The sequence below is a fragment of the Apodemus sylvaticus genome, chromosome 6 (assembly GCF_947179515.1).
Source record: "Apodemus sylvaticus chromosome 6, mApoSyl1.1, whole genome shotgun sequence".
Lineage (NCBI taxonomy): Eukaryota > Metazoa > Chordata > Mammalia > Rodentia > Muridae > Apodemus > Apodemus sylvaticus.
In genome coordinates this window covers 101,109,045-101,128,445 of record NC_067477.1, presented here as the reverse complement: position 1 = coordinate 101,128,445, position 19,401 = coordinate 101,109,045, and the positions used below count along the sequence as shown (strand labels likewise).

Sequence of the window (19,401 nt, the reverse complement as noted above, 5' to 3'; positions counted from 1 at the left end):
CTGGTTCTTTTAGAAGTTGAGTGTGCTGGGGACTAGACATAGGGCATGCAGTCTACCATACACATGTCTATTAATTGGTGTAGAAAATGGGGAAAGCCTTCAAAATTGTTGATTTCTCAGGAGCCAAAAATTAGTCAACATAAAAAACATACATTGAGTTTTTTGCTTGGCTAGGTTTTGAATAAAAGTCATATTCTTGATAATAATGGGCATGCAATTCTGTTTTGCTGCTTAGACCCTCTATAAAACACAAGTTAGAGAACTTAAAGAAGAAAATGAAGAGAAGACTAAACTTTGTAAAGAGTTGCAGCAGAAGAAGCAGGATTTACAGGATGAAAGGTAAGGATGGGGCCTGACTCTTGTCTGTAGGTGAGGTCCCTAGTATACGTCCCACTCTTATTTCCCACCAAGTAAAACAAATCTGATGAAAGTCAAGTAGACAAAGAGTCTTGATTTCATAATGAAAATTGATCATTAAAATCCCATCTCCAAGGGATTTGGGACTTAGCTTACGTAGACTATGTGATTAGAATACATGACACCTTGAGTTCAATCCCATTACTATATGCCTAAGTCTTTGTGATATATCTCTGAAATATAGAGACTCTTTGGCTGCCCAGCTCGAGATTACCCTTACCAAAGCGGATTCTGAGCAGCTGGCTCGGTCCATTGCTGAGGAACAATATTCTGATTTGGAAAAAGAGAAGATCATGAAAGAACTGGAGATCAAAGAGATGATGGCTAGACACAAACAAGAACTTACTGAAAAGGATGCTACAATTGCATCTGTAAGTAACATTCTTGGTGTCTTGGGTTTGTAATTAAATTGCCATGTCATTAAAATCTCAGAAACATCTGGGAACTGTTATGAATTTAAAAATGGCTGTACTTGTTAGCAGATTCTGATAGTCTAACTAAAGAAACATTTCTGAGAAAAGACCAACAGAAAGCTCTAAGTCTTGTGCTGGCCTACTGAGCGCCACAGTAAGAGGGTGGATAGTTGACAGAGGAGGTACATGTGCAAGACCTTTGTTTGTGTGCACATAGTAATATAAAGCCAGTGGTGGAAGAGGTCACAGGTAATAAATACTTTTGGAATAGTGGGATTTTTGGGTGAAAGGAATAAAAATAGATCCTTACTAGTTGGGTAAAGTGTACCTAGTTTAAGAACCAAATGTGAAAAATAAAAACTTGGAGCTATCAGACAGACCTAAAACTTATATGTGACAGAGACAGCCTAAGTAACAAAGAAAAGATACTTGAAATATATATATTCAACAGATTAGTATCTAGAATACATATAGAACCTGGAACTCAGTTAAGTAGATTAAACCAATTAGGAGAAAATTGTCCAAAACAGACAGCTCAAGTACACATGTGGATGCTTTGCTCTTGTCTAACAAAAGGTGAGATGAATGCTGTAGCTTTGAAACATTGCTGCACCCCCTTTCCACAACTGAAAATAAAACCTGACCATTTCACATGTGTGGAAAATGGCTTTTTTTTCCATTATAGAGAGTTAAATTCAATTTGATAAGTTTAATAGAGTCAGTAGTATGACAATTTTGGTAAATTTAAGTATATGGTACAACCCTACAAAAGTCCACACTAAGATAACTGCTAGACACACTAGCACAGTGCTTATAGCCCATCATTCTTATAAAAAGCAAAACCTCACATGTTCCAACCGAGATAAGCAGTTATGGGGGGTGGAGACATGGCTCAGTGCTTAAGAGCACTGGCTACTCTTCCAGAGTAGGTTTGATTCCCTGCACCCACATTGTGGCTTATAGTTTTCTTATAATTCCACTCCAGTTCCAGTTCAGAGTGTCTGACACCCCTTTGTGACCTCCGAAGGCACGGCACATGTGCTATAAAGACATTCAGGCAAAGTACTTACATACAATAAGTTGTAGAAAATTAAAAAGTGGTAGTACCTGCCTATAATCACAACATTTGGGAGTGAAAGACAAGAAGGTCAGGAGTTAAAGGATACCCTTGGTTACACAGTAAGGTAGAGGTGAACCTATAATCTATGGAACTCTATCTCAGCAAACAAACTAGAAGGTACACTGTTACTACATATAATACATAAGTATTGCCACATATTATTTCATGTATTTATAATGGAAATTGGCAGTATTTGGTGGGAAAGTTGAACATGAAAATAGAAGTAAATGGAAGTTGAATCTAAATGAATTACATCTTTGTATATATCATCAGGGTATTGCATTTTGTTGTTTCTTTTAATCTTAAGATAGCCCAGAATTCACAATATTTTCCTGCCTCATCCTTCCAAGTGCTGGAATTAGAAACATTCACCACTGTTCCCACATGGTGTTTTAGCCCTCACTATCCCTGTCTGCCTGGGCACTACTGTGTTCATTAGTTTTAAACTTAGAGACGTCCTCCTGCATCTGTCTCCTGAGTGCCAGGACTGAAGGTGTCCCCAACAGTGTCTTAATGTATTAAGTGAGCCATAATTTTAAAAATCACGTACATTATTTCATTTATTTATAATGGAAATTTGCAGTATTTAGTGGGAAAGTTAAACATAGTTTTTAATAAAACTCAGGAAGGAAGGACAGGAATATAATCTTAAAGGAATACAGAAAAAAAGGATTCAACTTCTTCAATAGAAATTCATTTTTTCTAGTCAGGTGGTAGTGCACGCCTTTAATCTCAACACTTAGGAGGCAGAAGAAGCAGATAGATCACTGAGTTTGAGGACAGGGCTACACAAAGAAACCCCGTCTCAAACAAAATAAAACAAAAAACCCTCACTATTCATTTTAAAATAATATTCCGAAAGAAATACTATGGTTTTTAAACTTGTTTAGCACAATGGAAAAATAGGCCTTTGTTTTCCCTTTTCTTAATTTATTAGGTGGTTTTCTCATTTAAGGGGAAAAAAACTGCTAAGGATTTTTGAAAGGAGATATTTTTAGCTTTTTGGGATACATGTGAAGTTTTGAGGGAACAGCATTTTTATCAAGGGTAAGATTGGTGTGATAACAGGGGAAGTGCAAAGGTGAGCAGGGAGCCAGTGGTCTTAAGTTGGATTAGTATTTGACCACTAAAAATTTGTAAATTGATATGTAAGGTTTTTTTCTTCTATTTCTTAGCTTGAAGAAACAAATCGGACACTAACTAGTGATGTTGCAAATCTTGCAAATGAGAAAGAAGAATTAAACAACAAGCTGAAAGATACCCAAGAACGTATGTATTTGCAGAGGATCGAGCTTATTGTGAATATACCTAGTAGCTGTAGTTTTTGTTGTAACTTTAATATTTCTCTTTATTTCAGAACTGTCAAAGTTGAAAGATGAAGAGATCAGTGCAGCAGCTATTAAAGCACAGTTTGAGAAGCAGCTGCTGAATGAGAGAACACTCAAGACTCAAGTATGTCTCCAGAATGCAAAGGCGGTTTTGAATTTTGTTTACATTCCTGTCACCTGTTACTTCTAGTGCTATAGGGTAGAAGCTATGCTCAAAGTAGTATCATTATTTGAAAAGTTTTCTGATTTTTTTTTTTTAAGTCAGAAGAAGCTTCATGTATGTGGAAGTGTCTCACATTCTCTCCCAGCTTTTTATTATTTCCTGATAGCCTGAAGAGTCAGATGATCTGAAAGGGCACCTATGACTATTGACACCCCTCTGCTAGCTCCCACAGTAAATTGTATTTGTAGCATAAATACGTGGGTGCTAGTACCATTTTCTCTGTTGCTGGACAGGGTACATTTTAATGCCAATGCAAAATTCATATCATTCAGATTAGGAAGAGGAACATCTGCCTATTTAAATCTCTCTTATAATAAAAGTTGAATCATGGTATCAGATCAAGCCTGTAATTTAGTAGGGAGCACATCTAGGGACTGGCGTATGCTAAGCACACATTCTACCTAAGCTACATTCATATAAACACTTTATCATTCTTAAAAATCATGAGAAAGTGGGCAAGATAGCTCAGTGGGGAAAGGCTCCTACTATCAAAAATCATGAGAATGAAAAACTAATTACAGAATAAATATTGATGAAAGAACTACATTATTTAAAATCAGGCAAAAGATGTTATGTTGTACACAGGTGTCATATGTATGTATATGTTCCTGTGTGTATGTATACATGTGTGGACTGGTCATATGTGCATGCATGTAGAGACTAGATGTTGGCTTCTAGTGTCTTCCTATATTACTATCTGCTTTTTTTCTTTCAAGATTTTTATTTTCATTTGTTTATGTACTTGTGCCCTTGGAAGCCAGAAGAGGGTGTTGGTTCTACTGGAGCTGGGGTACTGGGTACTCCACTGGACTTGGATACTGGAAACTGAACTCAGCTTTTCTAGAAAAACAGAAAGCAGTTTTCACCATTGAGCCATCTCTCCAGCCCCTCTCCCCCTTATCTTTGAGACAAGATCTCTCACTAAATCTAAAGATCATAAATTGGGCAAGACTAACTGACCATTGAACTTAAGGGAGTCTCCTGTCTCTACCTCCACTACACTGAGGATAGAGGCATGCATCACTGTGCCTTGCTTTCTACATGGGGCATAGATCTGAACTCTGGACCTCGTGCTTGTACAGTCGACACTTGACTCACTTTACATTTCTCTAAGCCCAAAAGTATTTCCTAATAAAACCCCTGTGTACAGAAAAGGAATTACTGGTGATTATGTAGCTTGTAATTGAGTTTCTGAGTAAACATCAACATAATTCATTATATGCTTATTTTTTAAGGCTGTGAATAAATTGGCAGAGATCATGAATCGAAAAGAACCTGTGAAGCGTGGTAGTGACACAGATGTGCGAAGAAAAGAGAAGGAAAACAGAAAGCTACATATGGAGCTTAAGTCAGAACGTGAAAAATTGACACAACAGATGATCAAGTATCAGAAAGAACTGAATGAAATGCAGGCTGTAAGAATACTCTTTTACAAACTGAAAACATTTTTAAAACAATTATTTTCTTTGTTTGCAGAACATTTCTATTAGTATTTATTACAGAACTATGACTCACAATTATAATGCACATTTTATCTGTTAATACATTTTCTTTCAGCAAATAGCTGAAGAGAGCCAAATTCGAATAGAACTCCAGATGACCCTGGACAGTAAGGACAGTGACATTGAGCAGCTGCGGTCACAGCTCCAGGCCTTGCATATTGGTATGGACAGTTCCAGTATAGGCAGTGGACCAGGGGATGCTGAGCCTGATGATGGATTCCCAGGTATGTGTCCTTGGTTAGCCCTTTTATTTTAAAGTCATGTGATTGCTTTAATTCCATGAATGACTTTACTTTTGAGAAAAAGGTTTGTTATTTCTTTAAGGGAAAACCTACTTCTTGGAGTGGGATTCACATGACCTTTTGGACTTGTTTGACTAAAAATAAACAAGTAACTCTAAATGTTTAGGAGTTTAACTCATATGTAGTGCCTATCTGTTTTTTAAGTTTTCACTTTTTTCTTCCCTTCTCTCTGCCTCACTTTCTTATTTGTGGGTATTTAGTTCATATCACTCAGTCACACACTATGGAATCCATGTCCTTCACCTACCAGCGGTCCTCTACCTCTCTCAGTATTGCCACTAAGCCCTCCAGTTCTCACAGGCTTCTTGACTCTGACTCTGAAGAAGATTCCTTGCCTTACTTACCTAGTTCATCGGAGCCTATTAGTACAGGTGATATCTGAAAAAAATCTTACTGTCTTTGGAGTTCTCCCAGCTACTTAATTTGTCTTTTTTTTCCCCTTTAATTATAACATTAACTAACATTCACTCACTCTAACATGCTGTTTAGATGCAGGAAAAAAAAAAAACTGCATGAACTCTAATTCGCCTTTAAGGCATTTTTCAAATAGCTTGTGATTGTATTTGCTAGATCGTTTGATTTTTTTTTTTTTTTTTTTTTTTTTTTTGCCAATTTTCGAGAAACAAAGCACTATGTTCCATGTCCTTGAAAGTGCATGGCTTCATCTATTTTGAGACATTTCTGTAGTTCTATATCAAGAGTAACAGTACAGAATATAAAAATTCATGACCCATTTCATAGAACGTGTTGAGGTTTTCACTGTGTTTTCGTGTCCACAGCGTACTAAGCCTTCAGAAAACACATGAAACAATTTGGCTTGGCTTTCACCCTGAAAAGCCTCACAAGTGAAATGCCTGGAGACTCCCATATGTGTCTTCTAAACTCACAGAAGTTTTCATTGATCTCTGTAGACTCCAGTTTCCTGGTCTACATGAGGGATAGAATTCTGTTGTGTGGAGTTGTGCAGACATAGAGAACTTAGCATCTAGTACAGTTAGTGCATAGTAGTTTAAACCTGTAATGATTTGCTTTACTAAAATATTCTCTTAGAATGGCACCCTTCTGCCAATTTAATTTGAGAAATCGGATCAAATTTATTAGCATAGAGTCTAATGACTTAACATACTTTCTTTTGTTCATTATAGAGTTTTACTGTTGCTATTTTGGAGCTTAGAAATTTTGGTTATACTATTGTTTCTTAAACAAGTTTGGTGTTTATTCTAAAATTTCCTGTTTTCTGAACAGGTACTCATTTAAAGTGCTTTTTACTCAAGAGTATGTGTGGTTGGTACACCTCTAGTCAGCTTGGTCTCCACAGGAAGAGTAAAGGGCCTGATCTAGACTTGCAGTGAAAAGAGCTCAGTGGCGTGTGTGTTGTGAATTTTGCCTGTGCATGAATTTAATCATTGGAGTATTGGATGTTATAATTCTGAGTATTTATTTCTGATGCCATGTGACCTGGATTTTGTTCATGCTTCTACTCATTATGTGATTTTCAGTAGCCCAGGTGCGGTAAGATCTAAATTCCAAAGGGCAGACAGATTTGATTAGCTTGGGATGTCTGCATTAAAATTTTACTAAATTCTCACTTGTCAGGGGAAATTGGTTTATTTATCCTCCTTTGTTATGCTTACTTATAGAATCAAGATTAGAAGGATGGTTGTCATTGCCTGTACGGAACAACACTAAAAAGTTTGGATGGGTTAAAAAGGTAATTAGTGCTTTTGAATATGGTTCCTTTGGCTTCTGATTTAACTCTAGCTGTTTCCTTCTGGATTTGTGGGGGTGGACACATCCAGAGACACAAAACCTGTTTATAGTTTCTGATTTTGTTTATCAGTGTGGAAGAATTTTTACTCTCCATGGATTGTTACTGAAGTGGGCTTTGAGGTTATTACATATAGTTTTGGTGCTGTTGTGTCCTGGTGGGCAGTAGCTCTAGATAAGATGGGAAGACCCTGTTTTTCTGTGCTACTGTGTTTCTTGCTTACTTTGACTGGACTGATGTAGATTTGCTTTTTATGTAGATCTGAAAGCTTAAAATGTTTCAGTTTTATTGTTACAGAAAAATAAATAAAAATTAGTGAATCTGTTGTTATTTTAAGGAAAACTTTCCTAAAGCATCATTAATGCTTTTTATTTATTTTCATAGTATATGACCTTATCACAAATACAGACTTTCTTATAAAAGAAAATAAATATAAATCATAGTAATTTCATTCTTTCTTCTTTTTAACAGTATGTGATTGTAAGCAGCAAAAAGATTCTTTTCTATGACAGTGAACAAGATAAAGAGCAGTCTAACCCTTACATGGTGTTAGACATAGAGTAAGTATCAGACTGACATTAAAGTCTTGATGTGAGAGGAATAGAACCATGTCTATCATGACAGTCACAGTGTAGCTCTCATTCTACTACATTTACCTTTGATTTCCTTAGTAATTGAAAGCTGACAGTATGATATGGAAGACATCTGTATTTCATGGCTCTGTAATTTGTGGTTATGTTAAATGTACTGGAACAATAAGAAAAGCTAGTCAACCAGGCGGAACACCTTTAATCCCAGCAGTTGAGAGGCAGATATACAGAGGTGGATCTCTGAGGCCAGCATGATCTATAATAGTTCTAGGACAGCCAGAGACATAGTGAAACTGACCCTGTCTAAAAACAATAACAATAACACCAACAAACTAGTCTGTTAGCTTCTAATGTGAGGCAATAAATCACTGGTATAAGTATAAGATAACCAATGTAATATAATCCTTGAGTAATATTTTACTTATTCCTTTCTTTAAAAATCTTCTCTAGCAAGCTATTTCATGTCCGACCTGTTACTCAGACAGATGTATACAGAGCAGATGCTAAAGAAATTCCAAGGATATTTCAGGTAAGCGTGTTGTTCATTTTTTCACTCGTAGAAGTTCTCGTGTGACATGATGTTTTTAGGTTCCTTTCTTCACAGTGTCATGTTCCCTTCTGGCTCAGCCCCAGTTGGGACAGTTGGGGCTTTACAGTGTGCTGCTTCCTTCTAGGCCAGCACTGTTCTCCTGATGTGTTTGTTGGTTTATGGTGTGCTTCTGAGCTCTGTTGCACCTTTCACAAGATTGGTTGTTGTTTTTTAGAGCATGAATGTAATTCTGTTTTGGTTTTGTTCTCAACTTTGGAAATATTAAAAAGTCACTTATCAAGTTGAAAGCTGTAGCACTTTTACTTTTTATTAAAAGCGAAGCCAGGTTTTTCCTTTTGATTGTCTTCATTTAAACTCTTCAAACCATAAGGCCTAGAGTGCTGGCTTGGTAGTTAATAACTCTTACTGCTCCATCAGAGGACCAACATTCACATCAGGTGGCTCACAGATGCCTGTAACTCTAGCTTCATAGGCTCAGGTTCCCCCGTGTGACCTCTGTGGGCACTTGTGCACAGACATACAGACACATACACCTCTGAAAACACTATAGAAATCACTGTGCCTGATCTGATCTACTGTAGGAGACTTGGATTTTTTCCTCCTCTGAGTGCTTATGGTGTCTCATTTGGACATTTGTTTGCATATCATCTTTGTCTTTTACCCCTCAACTCTCCAAATATCTAAGATGTGCATATAATTCACCCACTTTGCTATTACTCAGAAGTGTAAACAAGCAATTCCTATAGTTGTCATAGTGGACTTTGGTTTGTTTGGATAGGGAAGTACACTGGATACTGAACCCAGAGCTTTGACATTCCACTCAACTATACTTCTAGCCCTAAATGTTGCTCCCAGAGGAGTGAAGGAAAAAAACCACCTAATTAAATGTAAATTTGCCTTTAGTTGGCCTATTCTGATAGTTTTGCTCAGCAAAGTAAAAGATACTAAATCAAAAGTAAGGACACGGTGACTGTCTCATGACAGTCGTGAATTCGGTCTTCCCTTAAGATGGAAATCATGTGTCAGGCTTTATGCATGCTAGGCAGACATGCTGCCACTGAGCCATGTTCCCAACTTGCATAAACTCTTGACCAGGTAAACCTGCGTAGGTGTGAACTTCAGCTGCATTTTGCTCTAGTTGAGTAATGTATCAGAAATGTTACAATATAAAAATAACAATGTGGAGCCTAGAGAGCTGACTCAGCACTTAGGAACAAGACCTGGCTTTGGTTCCCAGCACCCTTGTGGTGGCTCAAACCATCTGTATTCCAGTTCTAGGGGTTTCGATGCCCTCTTCTGACCTCTGAGTGCACCAAGCATGTATATGATGCACATAAACATGCAGGGAAAATATTCATAAAACAAAATAAGTCTTCCATGTGTAGCAGTCACTTTTGTCTTGTTGTTTATAGATTCTATATGCCAATGAAGGAGAAAGTAAAAAAGAACCAGAATTTCCAGTGGAACCAGTGGGAGAAAAATCTAATTATATTTGCCACAAAGGACATGAGTTTATTCCTACTCTTTATCACTTCCCAACCAACTGTGAAGCATGTATGAAGCCACTGTGGCACATGTTTAAACCTCCTCCTGCTTTAGAGTGCCGTAGGTGCCACATTAAATGTCATAAAGATCACATGGACAAAAAGGAAGAGATCATAGCACCCTGCAAAGGTGAGTAGGGAAGTTCTTGCTGTGCTATTACTTGGGTTTCCATTACTTTAAGCACATTAATTCATTTCAAGTAATTCTTGTTGTAGTTTATTATGATATATCATCGGCAAAGAATCTGTTGTTATTAGCGAATTCAACAGAAGAACAACAGAAATGGGTTAGTCGGTTGGTGAAAAAGATACCTAAAAAGCCTCCAGCTCCAGACCCTTTTGCCCGATCATCCCCTAGAACTTCAATGAAAATACAACAAAACCAGTCCATTCGGCGGCCCAGTCGACAGCTTGCTCCAAACAAACCAAGGTAATAAATAAAATGATAAAATTTTTAAAGCTGCTTTTTAAAAAATGCCTTTTATATTCAGACTAAAAACTTTGATAACTACAATTTTTCTTTGCTTGATATTCTAATGAGTCACTGGAACCAAATATTTTAAACTTGTAGTATACATGTTTTATTCACTGATATGGTTAAAAGCATTTTATTATTTTTGTATATAATCATACTGTTTTCATCTTTAATCAGTACATGGACTAACTAGTGATTTGGAAGATGGCATTAAGATTACACACAGACTGTCACATGTCAGGTGCCACACAAATATTGCAAACTTCTTTTAGTTAGGTGATCTGAAAGGCAGAACCAAAAGCAGCTATCTGTAAGTGCAAAACACTGTTTGTGACTTAAAAGAGCAATGCAGTTCTGCTTTAAAATGAAGTGGTAATGTGGTAGGAGGCCCCCTATAGTTATGCTGACTCATTTCATTATGTATTTGGGTTCAGAAGAGCCATTTCTCTTTAAGCATTTATAAACATTGCTTCTCATTGAGTGTAAAGGTTTGGTTAGTTAATGAAAGAAGTATTAACCTAGGTCAGGGCCCTCTTGATGCCAACTAGTCAGTATATGAGTGATAACATGCACTGACTGCTATCAGACCACAAATTTCTCATATGAAGCTTTCTGGAAGTAGTATCGCAAGGAAATAATTTAGAATGCAAAGGTAGAATTGGTGTTTTAGCAGCAAAATGATTGGACGTTTTATATATGCGAAATATGATAAAATAAGCTGGGTGTGGTGGCATATGCCTTTTGTCCCAGCACTCAAGGGGCAGAGACAAGAGCATCTCTGAGTTTGAGTCCAGCTTGGTCTACATAGTGAGTTCCAGGACAGACAGAGTTATATAGTGAGATTTTTTCTCAAAACAAACAAACAAAAATGATAAAAATTAATGTAAAATAGTGACTCCATGATAGTAATTAAGCTATGGACTCTCAAAAGGTACTTACTAATCAGGTTGGATTTAGGGATATGGATACACACATACTGGGGGGGGGGGAGGAGAAAAATTAATATGAGGCCAAAAATGTCTTTAAAGGAGGCTAGAGAGGTGATTCGTCAGTTACATCCAACTACAGCTACTCCTGGAGAGGATGAAGTTAGTTGTTAGCAATTGCTTTAGGTGATTCACAATTACCTGTAACCTCAGGCCCAAGGTGGATCCAACACCCTTATTTGGACTTACATAGCTGTACTCAACATGCACATAAATACAGAGAGAGACAGATACATATACACATAATTAAAAATAAACAAATCTTTCTTTTTAAAATGCCTTAAAATAATTGAGAGACACTGAAGGCCATTTGTAAAATATCTGAAATTTTAGTTCTCTGACCAGTATTATAAAACTGCTAATGAATACATACTGTTTCAGTACCTTCTCAAAGTCTTTCACGGCTCATACTCAGCACCTCAGATTGGGTAACATTAAACAATATAGGATTATTTAATTCATGTTTCAGGTGGCTAGTATATCTAAAAGGGGTGAGACTAGCATCCAGTGAGGTCTTTTGTGCCATAACCTGGCAGAGGGTTTCATGTGTTAAGACACAGCAAGCTTGCTGGGAAAGCTTGGTTTGTTTAACAGAACTACCCCCCAAGGAATCCATCATCCTTGGAATGACTCAGTTACCACCTTAGGGTTTGTTCCTCAACATTGCCACCCAGGATCAAGATTTGTTTTGTTTTGTTTTGTTTTGTTTTTTTCAAGACAGGGTTTTTCTGTATAGCCCTGGCTGTTCTGGAACTCACTCTGTAGACCAGGCTGGCCTGGAACTCAGAAATCCGCCTGCCTCTGCCTCCGCCTCCCAAGTGCTGGGATTAAAGGCATGTGCCACCACTGCCCTGCTTAGGATCAGATTTTTAACAAATAGATCCTACAGAAATATCCAAAGATCTGCCTGCTTCTGCCTCCCATGTGCCAAAGGCCACAGTCATAAGCAGCAGGACCAGGTTTCAGAGCCTGTACTCCTAGCTGTAAATTCTGCTGTTTGATAATGATGAGGATGATGTGAGCAGAAATTTTTAGCTTAAAAATGGGATCGGAGCCGGGTGGTGGTGGCGGCGCACGCCTGTAATCCCAGCACTCTGGGAGGCAGAGGCAGGCAGATTTCTGAGTTCGAGGCCAGCCTGGTCTATAGAATGAGTTCCAGGACAACACAGAGAAACCCTGTCTCAAAAAAATAAAATAAAATAAAATAAAATAAAATAAAATAAATAAAAAAAATCCAAAAAAAATGGGATAGGAAGTGGTACTTTTAGAATGTTTTTTTAGTGAAGCGGTGCATACCTTTAATCCTAGCACTTGGGAGGCAGAGGCAGACAGATCTCTGTAAGTTTAAGGTTTATATAGTGAGCTTCAGGACAGGCAGGGCTACATAGTGAGAACCTGCCTTTAGAAAAAGAAGAAAAGACTCAACCTTATTGAACAAAGGAATTAAATTAAAATCTTACTTTTTATTTGTAATGTTATGTTGTGTGGAGGCTGGGAGAGGAAAAAGTGGCAGCAGGGAGAAAGTGGTAACTTGATGCTGGAGACGAGGCCTGAGTCCAACTAAGAAGGGAGAGGTAGAATTGCTTAAAAAAAAATTGACATGATTGTTTAAATACAGGGTTTTCAATGACATACTAGCATTTTTAAATCAAGTACTGACAGTAGAAAAAAATGAATTCAGAAAGGGGTTTTTGTTGTTGTTTTTGATTTTTGATATTTTTTTTAGTTGAAACCAGAATAACCAGAATAACCAGCTAACCAGAATTAGCTGACTGAGTAGAAGAAAATGAAGGAAAGGTTTTTAGGGAAGTCTGACATACTGAACTAGTAACCTAGTGACTGTAGTTTTAAATATAAGAGTACAGTGCTGGACTGGTGTGGGGGCTAGGGTAAAAGCACATGTGCAAGCATCACACCTTAGTTCACTCCTCAGTACCCCAAGAAAGACTTGGGTATGACAGTACATGCCTGTAACCCCAACATGAGGTACCAAAATATGGTCCTGGGAGCTTACTAGCCAAGCAGCCTAGCCAAAATGGTGAGTTTCAGGTCTAGTAAGAGATCCTATCTCAAGGGAGTAAGGCATTAAATAATAGAGAAAGATAGCCCAACATCCACCTCTGTTCTCCATGGACTCATATATAGGGGTGTGTGTGTGTGTGTGTGTGTGTGTGTGTGTGTGTGTGTGTGTGTGTGTGTGTGAGAGAGAGAGAGAGAGAGAGAGAGAGAGAGAGAGAGAGAGAGAGAGAGAGAATGCAGTTCCTTTTGTACTTCTCAAATTGAGAATCAAGGTAGCTACATCTTTATCTGGATAGTAGGAATGAATGGAAAGAGCAAATTATGTTCTTCGCCTAGACAGAATCTATCTGGGGTTCTCTCCAGAGGACCCTTCTGCAGTAGGCCTGGCTAACATGACTACACCTGAACATAGATAGCAGTGGAGAAACTTGCTCAGTGTTTATATCTAAACTGTTGCCACCCTGCTCCCGAAGGGAAACTTAGAGCATTCACAGTACATTCTAGCCACAGTGCTACATTCTGAAGTTTATAAAGGATAGAGCATATAAACTTGCAAACCTCCTGTTACAGATTGCTTGATTTGGCATTTAAAGACTGGGATTGGTCATTTGATGATGTTGATGGTGATGATGATGATGACGATGTTTTTGATTTCTGAAGAAATAAATGGGTAAATCAAAAAAAAATGAATGAGTTTTTAGTACTTCTGAGTAGCGCATGTGGTTTGCACTTGGACTTTCTTTTGTTTTCTCTTGTTTTTGGATAGGATGTGCTTTAAAAGTCGTTTTCAGAAATACTTCTATTCTAACCAGAATTTCTGTGGCAAGTATAAAAGTAAATGCTATGTTCAGTAAATGGTCTCTCGGTCTCTCTCTCTCTCTCTCTCTCTCTCTCTCTCTCTCTCTCTCTCTCTCTCTCTCTCTCGTTTGTTTGGTTTGGTTTTTCGAGACAGGGTTTCTCTGTGTAGTCCTGGCTGTCCTGGAACTCATTCTGGACCAGGCTGGCCTTGAACTCAGAGAGATCCACTTGCCTCTGCCTCCTGAGTGCTGGGACTAAAGGCATGTGCCACCCCTGCCCAGCTATGTTCAGATTCTTTAATGACTATAGATTTTCAGTATTGTTGGAATTAAAATATTTTATCTTAGAAATTAAGCATGTAGAACTAAGAAAAGGAACAAACTCTGGTACCTTTGATTCATTTCACAGAAGCTGTAATCATAGAATTAAAACTTAACAATGTTTTCAGTCTCAGACTACTTTGTGAACATAGCATGTTTTCTCCCGCCCTCTCCATCCATTCTTTCTCCCTCCTTTTTTTCTAACTTACAAGAATTAAAGCCATAAAATCTTTTCAAGTCTGATACATGCCATGAGTTAGCTCTTTCTGATTTGTCTGTGTGATGTGGTGAAAATTTAATGCTACCCTTGCTAAAAAGAATGTGAGTGACATGCTGTATAAACTTCTGTCTTTTAAAGAAATGTAAAGCCAGGCATTGTGGCCCACTTGAAATCCCAGCACTTGGGGAGTGGGGGTAAGAGCAGAAACTTGAGGAGTTCAAGGTCATCTTCCAGCTACATATTGAATTGAATTTAGACTAGGCTATATGAGACCTTGTCTCAAGAAGAACACAGTAGACATTGCAACATGCAAGGCTACAGTTCCCACTCTGCGGGCTAAGGCAAGAGGATTTTGAGGTCCACACCAGTTCAGGCTGGATAGTAACACCCCGCCTCAGAGGACAGAAAGGGAAAGTGTAATGGTTTGCTTAAGAACAAGATTGAATGAAAGTTGAGTCTTATGACTTTAAGCCTTCAAATAGAAGAGACACATAAGTAATCTGTGTCAACTGAGCATGTTGGAGGACATGTGCTTACATCATGTAATCCTATGACCTCTATATCCAGCTCGTATATGTCTTACATATATATACTACAGTATGTTTATTCCTCTTTTAGTTTCTTTGTTTTATTTTGTGGTAGGGAGGATGGAACCCAGGGCCTTAAGCTTGTTAGACAAGTGTTTTACTCCTGAGCTGTACTCTAGTGGCTAGAGTCTAGCCCTTTTATTCCTATCTTACAGTTATGAAAAATGTGCCTTGAGGTCCTGAAGTATGTAGAGCCATTCCATAAAACCTACTCTTTCAGCTGTATAGGGCAGCAAGTCGTTCGGCACTCCAGACCCCGTTGTATCTTATTTAGCCCTAATATCGCTGATTAACTGCATTGAATGTTTGTGGCCAGTATGGGACTTAGAAAGTCCATTGTTGCATTTAGAAAGAATGTAGTTGCATGTACCTAAAACTAAGAAATGCAATTGAATTTGTTAATGCATGAATTGGGTTTTAGAGGAAATACAGGTCGATCATAAAAGTGAAATGTTCTTAGGGAATTTAGCTGTCTCTTACTGTTAGTGTATCAACTAACATTATTTTTTCTTCTTTTCTAGCTAACTGCCTTCTATGAAAGCAGTTTTTGAAGGTGATCATATTCTTCCAGCCACAAGACTGAAATATGATTTCTCAAAACCTAACTAAAAAGCTATATTTTATTGAGACACATACATACATACCCCACGCTTGCGCTACCTTCCCCCTGAAATAATTACAAATCATGGAGAGGTTTTTCTGGGCTACTTTGAAACAAGTTGAACAAACAGTGGTTGGTGAGTAAAGGTGTCCCACAGTTCTCCCAGACTTGCTTCATAAAGCTCTTGGCAGTCACACTACATCGCGCAGGATTGAGAAGAGTTTAAAGAAATCACATTTCAGCTTCAGCAGAGGGTTTCACCAGCATATTAGCCAGAAGAATTTGGGAGTAAATCCCACTACAGTAATGCTGACTGCATCTTTAAGAAGTGACCATGATGTTATGTTCATGTATGTATATACATATGAGTTGAGCCTCATGTATATATACACACACATACACATAAACATATCGTACTGTAATACTGCTATGTTTTTTTAACTTACCATTTTATTTTTTATACACATCAATCAGATATCATTATTTCAGTTGCAACTATGCACTTGTATAAAGCCATAATGTTGGAGTTTATATCCTTCATTCATGTACCTGATAAGGAGTTGCATGTTTGTGTAAAAAAATAACTGTAACAAGAAATTTGAAGTTAATTATTCCAGTTTCCTAATGCTTAAGGTAGGCAACTTTACCCATTTTGAATGCCTTAATTTAATTTTCTCTCCCCTCAAATCTCAACCTTTTTCTATATTTAACTAAAGAAAGAACAAGTGTTTACCAGCTCTTAGGACGCAGCTTGCTTTGTGGGGAAAGTAGTGCACTATTTTACGTGTAGTAGTTATATCAGTGTCGGCCTATTTGATGCGTAACGGTTTTTAATGTACTTGGTCATAGAAACAATAATGGGTTATATTGAAACTAATGTGTATGCTGTACATTTGTTGTTTTTTCCCATCCCTCTTTACAGACTTCAGCTAGTCTGTAACTATAGAATATTTCCTTTGCTTTCAACTTGCTGGTTACCCTAGATATGTTTTTATTTATGGTAAAGACAATTTTTCACATTTTCATTCAGTATCCAAAAAATTGTCTCAAATATAAGGAAAACTAACATGTACTGTGTAGATATATTTTAAATATTTAAATGTGATCCTAAAACACCTGTGTATGGCAGTATTTCAGCTTTGATATCTGGGAAGAGGCAGCCTCAGAAGTGCTTATTTGATTTTCACTGTTAAGTGCTGCTGAGGCTAGAGAACAGGCTATCCTGCCATGCGACTGGCCCAGGCAAGTGTGCTTCACCCATAGCAGTGGGCAGCATCGGGCGCTGTACATATGCGAAGTTCAATATGATATTGAAATGTTTGCCTGATATTTTAGTGAAGCCAGTAGACATTTTTGATCACTTCTTTCTGGGGTCAGTGTAGAGATGTAAAAAGTTTGATCCTCATTATAGTTTATTGTGGCAATAGTGGGTGTTGGCCCACTGATACACTAAATTGAGTTCTGTGACCTTCAGATGGCCCAGTTTTCTTCTTTCATGCTGTCTGTTAAGATTACATGTGCATGCCATTTCCCTGGAAGCAGCTGTGCTCTGGTTTGGAACACAACTGCTTCCTCCCTCTCCTCCCTCCCTCCTTCCTTGAGGTTTAAAAATGAAAATATATAAAATTTATATAGAAGAACTATTTCCATTCATTAGAGTTGTTTAAGAGGAGACTGAATTAATATTTTATATAAAGATTTTGTTACTATGGGAGGTTCTATCCTATTCTGAATTGGAGAGTATATATATATATATTTTTTTAATAAACTTTATTAAGGTGAAATAATGTCAAGTTTACACATGAATAATTGAAGTGTTTGAGTAAAAAAGGCAAAAGTTTTAGTTTTGGATGCTGTTCATGTATATATGTGTAAGAGTTTGGAGAATCAAGGTGTGATACAACTGTACAAGGCAATTAATGTGAAGGATTCAGGGGAAGAAAACATTCTGAGGGGTGAAAAGATCTCTCCGTGGAGCATCTTCACATATGCTTTAGTAGGGATTTATAAGGGTCATTGTCCAACTGTCAGAATTCCAAGTGAAAGCCACATGACCTTAGAGAAGCGTTTGCTTCTCCCACTGTCCTTTGCATGTACGTGGATGCACGTACCTGCCATTGTCTCCCCAACCCAACAATCGTTACAAGAGCAACCTAATTTTGTGCCAGTTTCCTTTTTTCTTGAGGCCTCCAGTTCTTCAAGATAAGTGCGAACCTGCACAAATACTGCTTCCTTTGTTCAGTGCCCCAGAGCTATAAATACTTGCATTTGGGACCTGAAAGACAGGGAATGCTGGGTTTCCTTAGTTGGATGCTATTCTTTTGCTTTGTGGAAAAAAAAAAGACAGAAGTAAAAGAAAAACTTAAGTACCAGTATTACTGTTGAAAATTAATGTAGAATTAATTTTTAAGTATTAATTTTCAGTAACATCTAAAAGCAAGATTTAAGAAAAACAAAAAACAAAAAACCTGTGCTCCCAAGGGAAGGCTGTTGTTTGTGGCCGGCCTTTGAGAGGCCACGCCCTAGAGGGGCTTTCCTCAGTTCGTGGAGATCCTAGTGAGCCTTGCTCAAGGCTGCCAACCCAGCTGAAAACATCATGCTGCTGCTGCCAGGCTGTTAGATTACTAGGGTGAAGTAAGAGAAACTCAGACACTAATTAACCTAATAGAGATGCTTTAAGCAGCATGTTGACGCCCCTGGTAAAGCAAGTAGCTTCTGAGCTTCTCAGACCCTTGACTGCTACTGATTCTCTTTTTCTGTCTGAAGATGACTTCAGCTCCCCTGGCTGGTGGAGGTGCCACAGCCAATGTTAAAGCACTTTGACAAGCACTGTGTGACAGTGCTGAGTGGTGTTCCCTGGGACCTTGCCTTGCTCCCTTCCCTGTGGTGACTTTTGTTTGGAACTGTAATAAGTTATAAACAGCATGATTTAGAGAGTCATCTTGGACCAGCCCTTTCCCCCAACCAAAAATAAAAATCATCCCCACTTGATTTATTTTTTATTTTGTTGCATCTTTGTAGTAATGTAATTGTATTTTTATGCCTGCTTTTTGTTTAAAAAATAAATAAAAGAAACTAAGATATAAGTATCTTTTCCTGTGAAATAGTTGTGGAATGCTGCAGCTTCTTTGCCTGTCTTCTTAAAGGACGCTAATAGTATAGGAGGTGATGTCATCATAGAAAAATCACTTCTGCCTTAGTTCCTGGAGAGTTTAGCTCTAGAGTCTGCCTCCAATTCACTTTGGGTGTACAGGCTTAAACGTCTGGTTCCAGGTGGAGGGTAGAGGGCACAGAGTGCCTTTTGGTCTAACAATAGTATGATGGACATGCGCCTAGAAGGTAGGTGCCTTACTGGGAATCTATGGCTGCCTTTTGTTCCGGGGTTGTTGGGTATACTGTGAACTGGAGACTCTGTCTACCTGGTGGTTTGGAATGCAATGATAGTACATGTGAGATAGCTGCAGTAACTCCGATGTTCCTTCCAAAAGTGGGGAAATAGCCAGTGGTGGGGATGCATGCTGATAAAACACACTGAAGAGATGAGCGCAGACAGATGAGGCTGAGGCCGGCCTGGGCAACTAAAGGGGAGGGTTTGGTTGGGAGGGTTGTTTGTTTGTTTGTTTGTTTGTTTAAAGGAA

The 19,401-nt window shown here is 38.1% G+C and overlaps 1 protein-coding gene across 1 annotated transcript in view; it reads left to right on the top strand.

The window, feature by feature from the left end:
- Rock2 (Rho associated coiled-coil containing protein kinase 2) overlaps positions 1-18,852 on the top strand; it is a 103,535-nt gene extending 84,683 nt beyond the window's left edge. The window contains exons 22-33 of the mRNA XM_052186071.1: positions 236-339; positions 602-788; positions 3,126-3,219; positions 3,308-3,402; positions 4,737-4,916; positions 5,059-5,227; positions 6,946-7,016; positions 7,545-7,633; positions 8,114-8,192; positions 9,626-9,887; positions 9,974-10,187; positions 15,684-18,852. Of these exons, the coding sequence (XP_052042031.1) occupies positions 236-339; positions 602-788; positions 3,126-3,219; positions 3,308-3,402; positions 4,737-4,916; positions 5,059-5,227; positions 6,946-7,016; positions 7,545-7,633; positions 8,114-8,192; positions 9,626-9,887; positions 9,974-10,187; positions 15,684-15,687 (1,548 nt within the window). The 3' untranslated portion in view covers positions 15,688-18,852. The remainder of the gene's footprint in view (positions 1-235; positions 340-601; positions 789-3,125; positions 3,220-3,307; positions 3,403-4,736; positions 4,917-5,058; positions 5,228-6,945; positions 7,017-7,544; positions 7,634-8,113; positions 8,193-9,625; positions 9,888-9,973; positions 10,188-15,683) is intronic.
- Positions 18,853-19,401: the final 549 nt, after the last annotated feature.